Source organism: Nicotiana tabacum, chromosome 20 (genome assembly GCF_000715075.1).
Source record: "Nicotiana tabacum cultivar K326 chromosome 20, ASM71507v2, whole genome shotgun sequence".
NCBI classification, from domain to species: Eukaryota; Viridiplantae; Streptophyta; class Magnoliopsida; order Solanales; family Solanaceae; genus Nicotiana; species Nicotiana tabacum.
Genome location: NC_134099.1, coordinates 6194553 through 6209189, shown reverse-complemented (window position 1 = coordinate 6209189; position 14637 = coordinate 6194553). Strand labels below are relative to the sequence as shown.

Genomic DNA, 14637 nt, shown 5'->3' with positions numbered 1-14637 from the left:
GAATGATGCATAACGCCGAGATTTCTCAGCAGGCCTTATGAAGCAGGAGTGGATTCACAGTAACGATATTGGGTTCATCCGAACCTGTACTTTCAACGCGAAGCATAAATTTATATATAAAAAATTACTAAAGCTGCAATAAACAGTAGGAATGAACCCATAACTTTAAAAATATAGTGCGTTCAATGTTAAAAATTCTAAAGGTTGAATCCACAGAGTTTAAATTCTAAATCCGCTTACAAAGGCCTAACTTAGGGGTGTTTGTGACATGTTGCTGGAACATGTCACACCGTTTTACTTATTCTAAGGTGTTCTGCTTGTTTTCAAGAGTTTCTACATGCCATGTCTTGCAAACTGCACCAAAATGGATGGCTAGGGTGTATAATCAAAAGAGATTTTTACCTATCTATATCATATATGAAACCTTATTACTAAAAATGTGCATATTTCCATTATTACCCGCCATGTTTATATTTTTTCTACAAAATTTATACCATTCATTAAATACTCAATATTAAGAGCTGATTCCTTCCAAATTAGGCGCCTACAAATCTGGGATAAATATTTGAATAGCTTATTCCTTCCAAATTAGGCGCCTAAAGATTTGGGACTAAATATCTTTTCATATTCACATCATATTTGTTTCCTTATGTGATATAGGAAGGTAAAAATTCCTAAAATAAAAAAAAACTTTAAAGGTAATCCAGTCACTAAAGTCTTAATTCGGTCATTATTCTTCAGTTACGGATGAATAAAATAATATATTGTAAAGGACCAAAATGGAAACTTCATAATGGCCATATAAATGCAGTAACGTATATAACACACAATTGTAGTGACGTGTTATCCTTAATAATTGTATAAAATAGTTCTTTTCAGTACAATTCCTTACCTACAAATTTTTTACAAATAAACTACAAATCAGTTTAAGTATTGTATAAAGTTGTATTGTTTTTAAGGGTATCTATAAAATTACTACATTTATACTACAATTAAACTATAATCTATGTTGAAGAAAAATATTGACTACAAAATTTTCTCTGTATTTTTTGTGAAGAAGAAGGAATGGAGAAGATGAAGTCTGATTTTATGTTAATATCTACAAAATTCCTACATTTATGTACAAATAAACTATAAATTAGTTTAAGTATGTATAAAGCAGTATTGTTTTTAAGGGTATCTATAAAATTACTACATTTATACTACAATTAAACTACGATCTATGTTGACTACAAAATTTCTATTCATCTACAAAATTCCTACAAATCAGTTTTAGTATTGTATAAAGTTGTATTGTTTTTAAGGATATCTACAAAATTACTACATTTATACTACAATTAAACTACAATCTATGTTGAAAAAAAAATATTGACTACAAAATTTTCTCTTCACCTACAAAATTTGTTTAAAAAAAACTACAAAATTTCTTTCAAGAAAACAAGAAATGTAGCTGTGGCCAATTCCAACTTGAAGAACTTTCATGTGTAAATTGTTTCCAGATTGTAGTTATAATGTAGGTTAAATGTAGTTAATTTGTAGTTTTTGTAAAATTTTGCAGACAATTTGCAGATTAATTGTGGATGTCACATTTCTACAATTGGCTCTTCATCTACAAAATTTCTACAAAAAACTACAAATAAAAGCTGCCAAAAAAGCAATTCATATCATTCCAATCAAGAAATATGAGAAGAAGTTTAGAAGTGATTTAGTAATCACGTCTTTTTCCATTAATTGGATCGACACTAACATATCGCCCATGCTGTTTTATGACAAATAAACCAACCTTTTTAGAAGAAGAAAGAATGTAGAAGAGAAAGAAATGGGAGGGGGGAAACGACGCTGGTCAGATCTTACGAATAAATTGTTTCTGTTTTTATATGAACAAACAAAATCAGAAGGGAAAGTTGGAAATCTTCAGATCTCTCTCTATGGATGAACTCAAAGTGAAAACCAGAAGGAGAAAAATCAAAAACCACCCTAGCTCCCAAGATAACAGTCGTTCCCACTTGAAAACAAAAATCAAACGAACCCTTTCTTCTTCGAAAAACAGAGGCGTTTAAGTCAGATTTGAATTCCGTTAAATCCGTTTGAGGTCGTCGAGTCCAGGAGAGAGAGAAACGTGGGAGGTATGGGGGGTGGGAGGAGAGAGAGGCGGGTAAACGAAAATGGGAGAATATACGCTCCTAAATTAACGCCTAATATAAATAAAGCATTAATTATGCCCATAATTTGAATTATGGTATAGAAATGGTAATTTGGTATGCTTAAATGTAATAAACACAAACCTTAAACATTGAGGGTAATAAGGTTTCATATATGGTATAGATAGGTAAAAATCCCTAATCAAAATTACTTGAGTCCATCCAAATGATATTAAATATTAAAACTAGGACAGACCAAGAAGAAGCCCTACTACCTGTGATCCTTTTTATATGTTACTTAAGCCAAATAAAAAATGTTAGCTCGAAAATCAAGAAGGTATTAACGTTACCTCTATTCACTTTTACTTGTCCACAATGGACTTAGCAGGGGCGGATCTAGAGCAAAGGTTACGGGTTCCCATGAACCCAGTAACTTTTGCATAGACCATGTATTTGTACTAAAAAATTCATTAAAAGTATAAGAATATTTAGATTGGAACATAGTTCGTTGGTTTAGTTATCGTGTAGATTAACTTGAGATTGTTATAGGAACCCATTAACTTAAAATTCTGGATCCGCCTCTCACTTAGCATGCCCCTTAAAAATGATAAATGAAGTACATATTTTACCATAACACCAATCATAATGATAGCATTTTAAGAAATCTTGAAAAATAATTGAGAATAAGTAGTTAATGATAAGGGTAAAACAGGAAAAAAATTAATTTTCTTTTGATTTGCTAAAATTGACAAGTAAAAGTGAAAAGTATTTTTTTTAGTATAGTGGACAAGTAAAAGTGAATATTTTTTTTAGTATAGTGGATAAGTAAAAGTGAACGAAGAGAGTATTCTTTTTTAATTAGGTTCTTATTATTCTAAGGGGTCGTTTGGTTGGAATACGATTTATACCGGTATAAGTTATATTAAGATAAGTTATGCTGGGATATGTTGGGATTGTTGTTTATTCATTGTTTGGTATGTTGTATTAAGAATGACATTGCATAATTTCTAAGAAGAGGGTATAAGTTATACTGGTGCTAATTACCCCACCTTCTATAAGGTATAAGCTATTCCACTGTTAAAATTAACATCGGAATAACTTATACCTGGTTTGCTAACCAAACAGAGTATTAAGGTGGTATTAAATTTTTATACAACCCTTATACCTTCTTATACATCATACCATAGATCCCTAAGAAAGTATATAGTAGGAATAGATAAGGGTAATTTGTCAAATACCTCTTATGATTAATACTATCAAATAGTTTTCGAATAAAAGCCAGTATAAGATTAAAAAAAGCTTTAGCTAGAACAACTGAAATAAATTGAGAAATCGATGAGTCACTAGAATTTGAATTTGAAATAGAGAAAGTACTAATGTGAGATAGTAACAACATTGAACATGATGAATGTAAATGCCCCACCTTTCTTATAAAACCAACTCACAAAGTTTACTCCTTTCACATGTTGGATTATTATACACAAAAAGAAATGATTAACTGAAATAAGGAAGGGGGCTTGGAGCAATGGTAAAGTTGTTTCCGTGTTTCTGTATGACCTATAGGTCACGGGTTTGAGCCGTAGAATCAACCATTGATGCTTGCATCAGGATAGGCTGTCTACATCAGGGTAGACTGCCTACATCACACTCTTTGGGGTGCGACCTTTCCCCGGACCCTGCATGAATACGGAATGCTTCGTGTATTTAACTGTCATATTGCAGATTTTTTGGTCAATAATTACATTTCTCTAGACCCAAATTCATTCAATATTCATTAGTATCTTGTTTCACTCTTAATATTGTCTGGAGTTTAGTGTTTAAAACAGTGAGTTGTTATTAGTTAAAGGTTGACCCCTCAAATATCCTGTTTGGTGATGACACATTTCAGTTAGTTTCTGTTGGATGACACTGGCATTAAATGTAATAGGATGTGAGTTAATACTACCAAGTTTCAATACACTGGAGTTTGACACCTCATTGGAACAAGAGCATCATAATAAATCTGTGAGTTATGACAAAGAAAAAAGAGAGAAAAGCTGAAGAAAATTCAGTTGAAGATATTTACTCTTTATCTTCTACTGCAATGGGCTCAACTTCTGCAGAAAACCATCTGCCATTGCCAAAGGTTGTTACTATTATCCTTCTTTCTTTTCTTTTTCTGTTAATAACATTTAGGCCGACTTGCACGCACTTTGGTTATTGTACGAGTACTTGTTACATCCCACCAGTCAGGGAGACGGAGCTAAAGGGAGGCAAGGGGGTTCAATTGAATCACCTCAACGGAAAATCGTACTACACAAATAAGGAAAAATGAATTTTTTGGTTATATATTAGATGTGACATTTTAGTTTTCTTAGAATCTCATTGTATGACTTTGGGCTTCGCCACTACCACCAGCTCGCATAAGAGCAGTCTGGTGTACAAGGCATCATGTGTTCATGCAGGGTTTAGGGACGGGCTGCATCCGAGAAGTATGATGTAGACAGCCTACCTTAATAATGGCTGCTTCCGCCGGCTCGAACCCGTGACCTAATAGGTCACATAAAGACAACTTTACTATTGCTCCAAAACTCCCCTTCTGCCACCAACTAGCATAAGGGTAGCCCGGTGTACAAGACATCCAGCATTCATATAGGGTTCGGAGAAGGCCGCACTCAAGGGGTGTGATATTCACAGCCTACCCTAATACAAGCATTAATGGCTGCTGCCACCAGCTCGAACCCGTGACCTAATAAGTCATGCGGAGACAACTTTACCGTTACTCTAAGGTTCCCTTTCTACCATCAACTTGCATAGTATCAAATAATTTTGCCTATTCGAGCTTAGTGAAACTGGAAAAAATTATCTAGCTTTTTTATTTTCTACCAAAGTTTCTAATTTTCATTCACTTCATTGACCGTTAAGTCACATTTTAAGTGTCTATACCTAAATCTTCTCCTGCCAAATTATATATCTGATTGGTTGTTTCTGCTCCCTCTTTCGTTTCTTTCTTTTCGCATGCGAGCTGTTTTTACTTTACGTGATTGATCTTTTTGGTGGTTTTAGTAGTACTTGTTATGCATGTCTGAAATGTCTTTTAAAATTTGTGAGCAATGGTTTTTTCTTTCTTATAATATCTGTCAATGAATTTTTACATAAGAATCCCTGGCTTTATTCCTTTTCTTTTTGTGTATCTGTTTTATTCTCTTCTAGTTTTATGTCTAAGGATATTGATATGGTGGAGATTAATATATTATTATTATTATTATTATTATTATTATTATTATTATTATTATTATTATTATTATTATTATTATTATTATTATTATTATTATTGTTTCGTAGCCTCTAATAGTGGCAAAATCTTTGCCTTTTCCTTCTTTCTTTCTGCTAGTGTGGCGCTCGTGGTTGAACATATACTTTACATACACTAATAATTTATACTCCCTCCACTTTTACTTTTTTATTTTGGTCTAAAATAAGTGTTCATTTATATAATCAAGAAGAAATTAATTTTATTTTTCCAAAATTTATCCTTATTTACGTATTCCAATGTGTCCAGGTAACAATTAATTAAGGTTAATTTAGTAATTTTTTTCTAGGAGTTCGCATTTTATCAGTGGTAAAATGGTCAGTTTTTGTGAACCAGAGGGAGTAGTCCAATTAACCTCCATGCTAGCAACGGTAAAGTTGTCTTCATGTGACTACATATCACGAGTTCGAGCTATGAAAGCAACCACTAATGCTTGCATTAGGGTAGACTGTTTACATCACGTCCCTATGGATGCGACCCTTCCTCCAACCCTACGTAAATACATGATGCTTTGTGTAACTAGCTACAGTTTTTTCTCAATCGTAATTGTAGATCCCTAGCTAATTGGTAAACTTCCTAAAAAATGCCACATCCTTTAATGAACATACATCTTCTTCTCTTTTATAATTGTGGTAAAGTTGCCTATCAATAAAGCTAACCATTGTAATGATGCCAAGATAGGCACAAACCACCTACCAATTAAAAAATTTCATCATTAGTCAAGTCCTGAAATTTTTGAAATTCCCCACTTTAAGTCTTTACATGAAAATGACCATGTAGCTTTATTAGTTTCTTTTGCATAAAAAATAAATTAAATGGGGTTTAAGAATCTTGACCTTCAATTAATTGAACCACTAATGAAAGAAAGATATGGTCCTTTGATCAACTTATCTATGCATTACCCCACCCCTAAAGAAGGAAAAGAGTGATTTATTGGCTCTCATAGCAGATGCTGTTTGGAAAACATTTTTTCCTCTTTTTTTGTAGTAGTTGGCAGTGTGACTAATATTAGGTACATAAAACTTGAATGTTGTACCATCTCGTGACATTTTCTTTATAAATTTACCTTATATGCACCGATAATATACAGCAACAACAATAAATCTAATGTAATCACATAAAGATAATATATAAAGAATTTTTTATTCTACGTCTAATGTATTATACCAAATAAATTGTTTTATTTTTCAGGTTATTAATTCAATTTTTTTATGAACAATTTAGCTATAGTTTTCTTTTAGGAAATCAAAATATAAAAGAAAAATTTACACTATGAGTACTCTTTTAGTCGTTTGGAAACTGGAATTTTGGAAATAATCCCGATATAAATGTGGTAACCTAAATAACCGCCCACTCAAACGCTAAAATTTAAAATAGTCAACGGATGTATAATATATGTATAATCAATAGATAAACTGTGTATACCGGCTAGAAAAAATAAAACGTGAATCCAACCGGCTATTTGTGTAAAAATTCCATTTTATCCTTTGTCTGGTTGCATGATTATTTTCGGTATAGGTCATTCGGGTATACTTTAATACCAAAATCTTTGAATAATACCACATCCAATGTTGGATCACAATCCACAAAACAAGTTAAATAACAAAATGGCCTTTCTACCAAAGCCATCCTCCAAAGATTATTAAGAAGGCAAAGGTTAAAAATGAAAATAAAAATTTACGTAAATTTATCCATTTTAAAACCAAGCGCATATTTTACACTTTTTGGTCAATTACATATTACTGATAAGAAAAGCAGCCAGTAAAAGTGACTACTTTAACCTTTATTCCACTCAAATATTAGTGGCAAGAACTAGTACAAATACGTGCTCTTGTTGCTCAAGAACTTGCACATTCTTTGCCTGTAATTCTTTGATTTGAAAACATGGTTTCATCTTCTCCTCCACCAGCTCCAAAGGTGAGCTTTGTTATCCCTATACATGCTTGTTTTAAGTAAATAATCTTGAAATTACAAGCTTGTTTCTTGAATGGAATTGTGTTTTTGTTTGATGATTTTGCAGGAAGTTCCTTCAGATGAGAAATGGGCAGAAGATGGTCCTCCTCGCGAAGCCAAATGGTGGTACTCAACTTTTCACACAGTTACTGCAATGGTTGGTGCTGGTGTTCTCAGCCTGCCTTATGCCATGGCCTACTTAGGATGGTATGTAATTATAATGTTCTTGTTGGATTTAAAGGGCAGTCCGGTGCACTAAGCTCCCGCTATGCGTGGCGTCCGGGGAAAGGCCGTACGCAGCCTTACCCTGCATTTCTGCAATAGGCTATTTCCACGGCTGAGCTCATGACCTCCTGGTCACATGGCAGCAAACTTAAGTCGTTATTTATTTGAATAACCTAAAAATGAAACTTAAGTTGGATTTATCCTAAAAAATTGTTCTATTTATTTGAATTGTGTGATCATCTCTTCTAAAAGTTTAAGTCGTTAGAGAGAGCACACTTCTATACTTAATTGTGTCTTCAACATGCTTTCTCACGTGTTGGCTAGATTCTTTTAATTGACAGTTTTGTCTGCTCTGATACCATGTTGAAACTGTGCGATCAACTCATTCTAAAAAACTTAAGCTGTTAGAGGGAGCATACTTTTATTCCCTAATTATGTCTTCAACAGATTTATTTACTGTGGTTGAAGTAAAGTTGTTTTTGTCCATCAGGGGTCCAGGTACGGCGGTTATGATCTTATCATGGTGTATAACCTTACACACAATGTGGCAAATGATACAGCTCCATGAATGTGTGCCTGGAGTTCGTTTCGATCGGTACAAGGATCTTGGAAAACATGCCTTTGGACCAAAACTTGGGGCATGGATAGTACTTCCACAACAGCTAATTGTCCAAGTTGGTTGTGACATTGTGTACATGGTTACTGGAGGAAAGTGTCTGAAGAAGTTCATGGAAATAGCTTGCACTAATTGCACCACAATAAGGCAATCCTATTGGATTTGCATATTTGGTGCAATCCATTTCTTTCTATCACAGCTGCCCAATTTCAATTCTGTTTCTGGTGTTTCATTAGCAGCTGCAGTCATGTCACTGAGGTACTCTTATCATAATACCATCCAAATAATTTTCTTGATTCAGACTTCAAAATTAGCCTTTGTGGTGCATGCGGTCCTTCCCCGGACCCTGCATGAATGCAGGATGCTTTGTGTGACTGCCCTTTTTAGACTTCACAATTAGCCTGAAAAGTTTTAAGCAGAGGTGGATCCAGAATTCAATACACTTTCTGAAATTTTTAGTAACTTTTCACATATATTTATGTTATGTGTCGAAAATACTTAGCTCTGTTGAATGTATTGAGAAAGGCTTCATCTACTTTTTTATTGAAACCACATATAAAAGGTGGCACATGTTGTTGCTTTTTTCTTTAGAAATTTGCTTGTACTCAACTGTAGTGTGTGATAGAAGTTAGATTGGGACAAAGAGAGCTTTTTGAAGAAAAATCAAGAAAATGATACATGCTAATGAGTATTAGAAACTGAACTACTATTAAAACAGTAGTCCTGCACTAACTTTTATGGCATGCTACTTTTATCTACCTTTTGATACAAAAGAAGTTGAAAAATCATGGTATGAGAATATCTTCTGCTTATTATTATGTTTATTATGTATTAGATATAACAAACCTTCATCTCAAAACTGATCCTCACAAATTCAGTTATTGATTATTGTGTGTGCAGCTATTCAACTATAGCATGGGTAGGTTGTATAGGCAAAGGCAGAGTCCCGAACGTGAGCTACGCGTACAAGAAAACAAGTCCAGCTGATTCAATGTTTCGCGTCTTCAACGCGTTAGGTCAAGTTTCCTTTGCTTATGCTGGTCATGCTGTTGTCCTTGAGATACAAGCCACTATTCCATCAACACCTGAGAAGCCCTCCAAAGTTCCAATGTGGAAAGGCGCCGTATGGGCCTATTTTGTCAATGCCCTGTGCTATTTCCCTGTTGCTTTCATCGGGTATTGGGCATTTGGCCAAGACGTCGATGACAATGTGCTCGTGGGACTTGAAAGACCATCTTGGCTTATTGCAGCTGCTAACTTAATGGTGGTTGTTCATGTCATAGGCAGCTATCAGGTATTTAAATTGCATCAAAATCATCAAATACACGAGCCAATGAAGCTTGTTTCGTTATGCATTTTTGCACTAATCGTGTGTTGAGCGTTAGCTAGAAGTAACAAGAATGAGGATTGCAGGTTTATGCTATGCCAGTGTTTGATTTGATGGAGCAAAAGATGGTGAAAACCTGGAATTTCCCACCTGGAGTAATGCTGCGCTTCTTCGTTCGTACTGCATATGTTGGTGAGTATCTTTGTTATTAGGGATCCTCACATAAATAGTCATTGACAACAATAACAACATACTCAATGTAACCCCACGGGTGGGGTCTGGGCCATACAAATAGTCGTCGAATGTATTATTTACTTTTCCTAGCCGGTATACATCGATTATACATTGATTATACAACATATTATACATTGAGTATACAATAGTTTATACATATATTATATATCCGCTGGCTATTCTTATTTTAAGCGGTTGGATGAGCAATTATTTAGGTTAATTCTTCTTTGTTGTTATTCCTCTCCTGTCGTCACAAAATTTCGTATCGTGCATGAAAACCGAATAAGACAATCAAAATAGAATGTATATCGTTATTTAGATGGATTGTAAGCCCTGAAGGGGAATCTTGGAGCAACGGTAAAGTTGTCTCCGTGTGACATAGGTCACGAGTTCGAACCGTGGAACCAACCATTAATATTTGCATTAGAGTAGGCTGTCTACGTCACACTATTGGGATGTAGCCCTTCATCGGACCCTGCGTGAATGCAGGATGCTTTGTGCACCGAACTGATTATTGGCCCTTTGTTTCACTGTACTATGTCATTAGCTGAAAAACCAGTGTCTTTTTTAATGTTGCAGCTTTCACTTTGTTTCTTGGTGTAACATTCCCTTTCTTTGGGGATCTTCTTGGTTTCTTTGGAGGATTTGGTTTTGCTCCTACTTCTTACTTTGTAAGTCAAGATATTCTTTGCTTTTCCTTTTTTTTCCTTTTAAATGAACTATGAAAATCAAACATGTCTTTGTTTCTAACACTTGCTGCAGCTCCCCTGCATAATGTGGCTTAAGATCAAGAAACCAAGGAGATTCAGCATGTCATGGTTGATAAATTGGGTAAGTTCAAAATTTCTCATTTATATGTCAGAGTGAATCAATAAGATTCAACGTTTGTATACTGACAGTGTAAAGAATTTTTATATATTTAGTATCTTTTAACCCGTCGTAGCAGGTAACTAGTCTTCTTTTACAAGTTACTAGTCTCACGCATTACATATTATGGTTGGTTACCGGTAATTATCCTGAGTTTAACTACTAACGTGGACATTGTAAAAGAATTTTTACAGTATCAAGTCTCCTAAAAGATAATTATAGTTGTCGTCCATAAAGGTGGGATTAGTAACTAGGAAAATAAGACAGGTTACATGCTCATAGTGTAAGCATTCTTTTACGGTTATAGTATAAAAATTCATTTAGTTTGTCAGTGTCAGGGGCGAAGCTATGTTGTGTTAAGAGTGGTCAAGTGACCACCCTTCGTCAAAAAATTACATTGTATATATAGGTAAAATATTATGTTTTAGGGGTATATAACATATATTGAACACCTTTTTTGAGTAAATTTTTTCTTTTCTTTCAAGTTTTTGGTTTCGCCACTGGTTATTATTTTCACTCTTTTTCTTCTGATTTTTTTTGTTTCTTCTAGAGTTTTACTTATATGATGTGGTATTTTTATAATTTCAGGCATGCATATTCATTGGAGTTTTCATTATGATAGCTTCCACAGTTGGTGGATTGAGAAATATTGTTGCTGATTCTTCCACCTATGAGTTCTACTCTTAAAGAAATTGCTTCATTAAATAGAGAAAATTACATTTGAGTTTAACATAAATCTATTATGATTATGTACTAAAATAACTAGTGAATTGGAGTACATCTAATCCAGCAAAGCTAGTTAACAATTCAATATTTAGTAATAGGAGTTTGTTAAGATTTCTGATTCAGAATTTTGGCAAATTTCCTTTTTATCCATTATTTCAGTTGGATTCTGGCACTGAGTTGTGTATCAGAAAGCCTAAACATATCCTGTAATGACAGTTCTGTTTATCTATGGAAAAAGTGTTCTTCTGCAATCATTTTTTCTTTTCTTTTTTGGTTGTCTGAAGTAATTTTAACACTGATAATTATATATACAAAAAAAAATGAATAACAAATGATCCTCCAAACTAAAAGAATGATTGAGTTCGAATCAAGCAAGTGAGTGAAAGGTGTGGCAAGAGAGCGAGTTCGACTTGAGAACGATCAACAAGTAAAGCATCCATCCTTCTGCACCAATATTGTCGAGACTGTTATTCGGCAGCTCACGAGCAACATATAGACTAAGGTTGCCCATCACTCCCTTGCTCTTTTTCTTTTTAGGCCCTTAAAGTTCTCTTTTATGTTGCATTAAAGTTTCATTTTTTTTCCTGCTATGAATTTTGAGTAATTGCATGATTCATACAAGTTAGAACAATATAATAAAATTGACTCTAGAAATTGTAACTTAATATTAAAACAAAATTTCATTATCAGTTTGTTTGCTGCAATGCCTAACAACTCGAGAAAGAATGAAGAAAACATGCAATTTGATTTATTCAATGCCCTCCAACACTTGTTTTTATGAGAATAGATAGCTTAAAAGGGAAAAGAATAGAGAACCTAAAATACAAGGTATTTTTATGAGAATGAAAAAGAGAATAAAAATAATTTGGATTATATATGTACATTACCAGAAATGTATATATAGTCACTTTCAATTACATAACAAACAATTCTTTAGATTTTAAATTTTTCATTGAATTATTAAATATTTTTTGAAAAAAAATTAACACATAAGACCTACTTTTAATAATTAGGGGCCTAAAAGATTTGGGGGCCTAAAGCGTCCGCTTCAGTCGCTTGGCCCTTGAACCGGCACTGGTCTCCGTATGACCTTAGGTCGCGGGGTCGAGCCCTGAAAGCAGTTACTAATTCTTGCATTAAAGTAGGTTGTCGACATGAGCTCGAGATGTCTTGTACATCGGCCTGACATTCATCTTCATCTGGCCAACAATCACATTTTTGCTTCTTTTCCTTTATTGAACTTTAATGAGCATCTTGGTAATTAAAGTTGGAAAACTGAAATCATAATCATATTGTTCTTGAATGAGTTGAACAGGTAAACATCCACGATAATCAGCTAATATAACTAGAGGCGGATCTAGGATTTCTATAACATAGGTGCACCACTTAAAAGGGAAGGAAAAAAAGTACTAAGTGAAAATTGATCCCTGGTCCTCCGGGTAAATAACTCAGCACTCAACCAAATGCATCATTTAGCTTCTATGGAGCATGAGTCCTAGCAAATAATATTAAATTAATTTTAGAAAATATTTATATAAATTACCCATTTTGACGGAAAGACCATGAGTTCAGGTGCCCTATGTATTAGGCTACAAATCCGCCCCTGAACATAACCTTGTACAAATTTAGAACAACACTAGTATGGAAAACTTTTTATGCACATCCGTTTATACCGGATTAATAAATAAATAAATAACATATATTTTTTGTACATTTCTATCACTTAAACGTATAAGTTTTACCTTAATATATCTCGTAATCAGAGGTAGAACTTTATATGGGTTCGAGTTTATAATTCTATCACATCTCGTCTAATTCTTTTGGATTTTAGATATGTTATTTGTACTTATTTAATGAGTTTTTTGACAAATAAACATGATTGAGCTGAAGGTTCAAATGAACTCGTAATTTATAAATTAGCTCTGACCTTACTCGTTACCATGACTATTGGCATCAGTAACAACAACGACAACTAGGACTGTATTTGGTAACACTATGTGATAATTAAATAAGTTTATATATATTGAATGAACCCTACTCATATTCATATTTTATCGAAGTTTGTATTATACGCAGAAGGGAAAGAACATGTATTGGGACACTTGAAGTTGATTATCTGTAAAAAGATCGACCTATAGTTTGTCACTTAGTAGAATAAAATCATTGACAAATCTTTTCTTTTTCATCTCTCATTTACACTAAAGATTGTCTTGCTTTATGGACTACAAAAGAATCCCTTTACCAATGCCAAAAGAGGATTAAAAGGGGCATGAAGAATAAAGGATTAAGTACTATATAATATAAAGTCCAGATTCATTAAAAATTATGAAATTGTTCTGGTTCTTAGTCCACTAAAATTTCATGATTGCAAAGTAGAAAATAACACTAGAAACATGCGTGTAACTTTGTAGTGCAAACTCCATGAAAAGAAATGGCACTAATGATAACAAAGTTTTACTATAATATTTAGGTTTGGCTAATACCAGCCTCTAATTCTACAAAAGGGACAATATCAATATTATTTCAAAGTACTACACACCCCTTATGAAATATTAATTAGGAAAGGGATTAAATTATTTTATTCTTATTTATATCTTACGATAAAATCTTTCTTTATTGGATATTTATTCTATTTATGTATTCTATCTTCAAGAACAATTATTATTAAGGGTAAAAAAGGAGAAAAAAATAATTTTGTCTTGAACTTCTAAAATGACAAATAATTTGAGACAACTACTTTTAGTAACCACGACTGTTAATATGAGACGGAAGGAGTATTTATTTGGTTGATTGGCTTTTATTATAACGATGGTGTTCGGTCATTTTGCATGTATTGTGATTACTTTATTGAGTACCTGCTATTTTTCACAAATATATATATATATATATATATATATATATATATATATATATATATATATATATATATCAGTTAAATATAGTCCTAAATATTAAATAGATGAACGTAATTATCTACCTTTATTTTTATTGAAATTTAAACCCTAATAATTTATAATTTTCATTCAATTCATTGATCAATTAAGCGACACGTTGGAGGTGAATCTTTCTAGTTTTTATTTACCAACATTCTTTCTCCTTTCTCTTACCCAAGATAAAAGCTTTACGTGGTCCATTAATAAAATAAAGTGGAACCAAATTTTCCAAAGAAGTACTTTTTAGTTGTTTTCACCTTTATACTAAAGTATATATTTGTTTAAAAAACAAAGAAAACTAAAGGAAAGAAAGTAAAAATACC

The 14637-nt window shown here is 33.2% G+C and overlaps 1 protein-coding gene across 1 annotated transcript; it reads left to right on the top strand.

The window, feature by feature from the left end:
- The first annotated feature begins 7196 nt into the window (after window positions 1-7196).
- LOC107786081 (lysine histidine transporter-like 6) lies at window positions 7197-11632 on the top strand. The gene is made up of 8 exons (XM_016607513.2): window positions 7197-7350; window positions 7454-7593; window positions 8102-8485; window positions 9128-9521; window positions 9641-9746; window positions 10368-10459; window positions 10551-10619; window positions 11244-11632. Exons 1-8 carry the CDS (start codon window positions 7318-7320, stop codon window positions 11340-11342), a joined length of 1317 nt encoding a protein of 438 aa, XP_016462999.1. The 5' UTR covers window positions 7197-7317; the 3' UTR covers window positions 11343-11632.
- Window positions 11633-14637: the final 3005 nt, after the last annotated feature.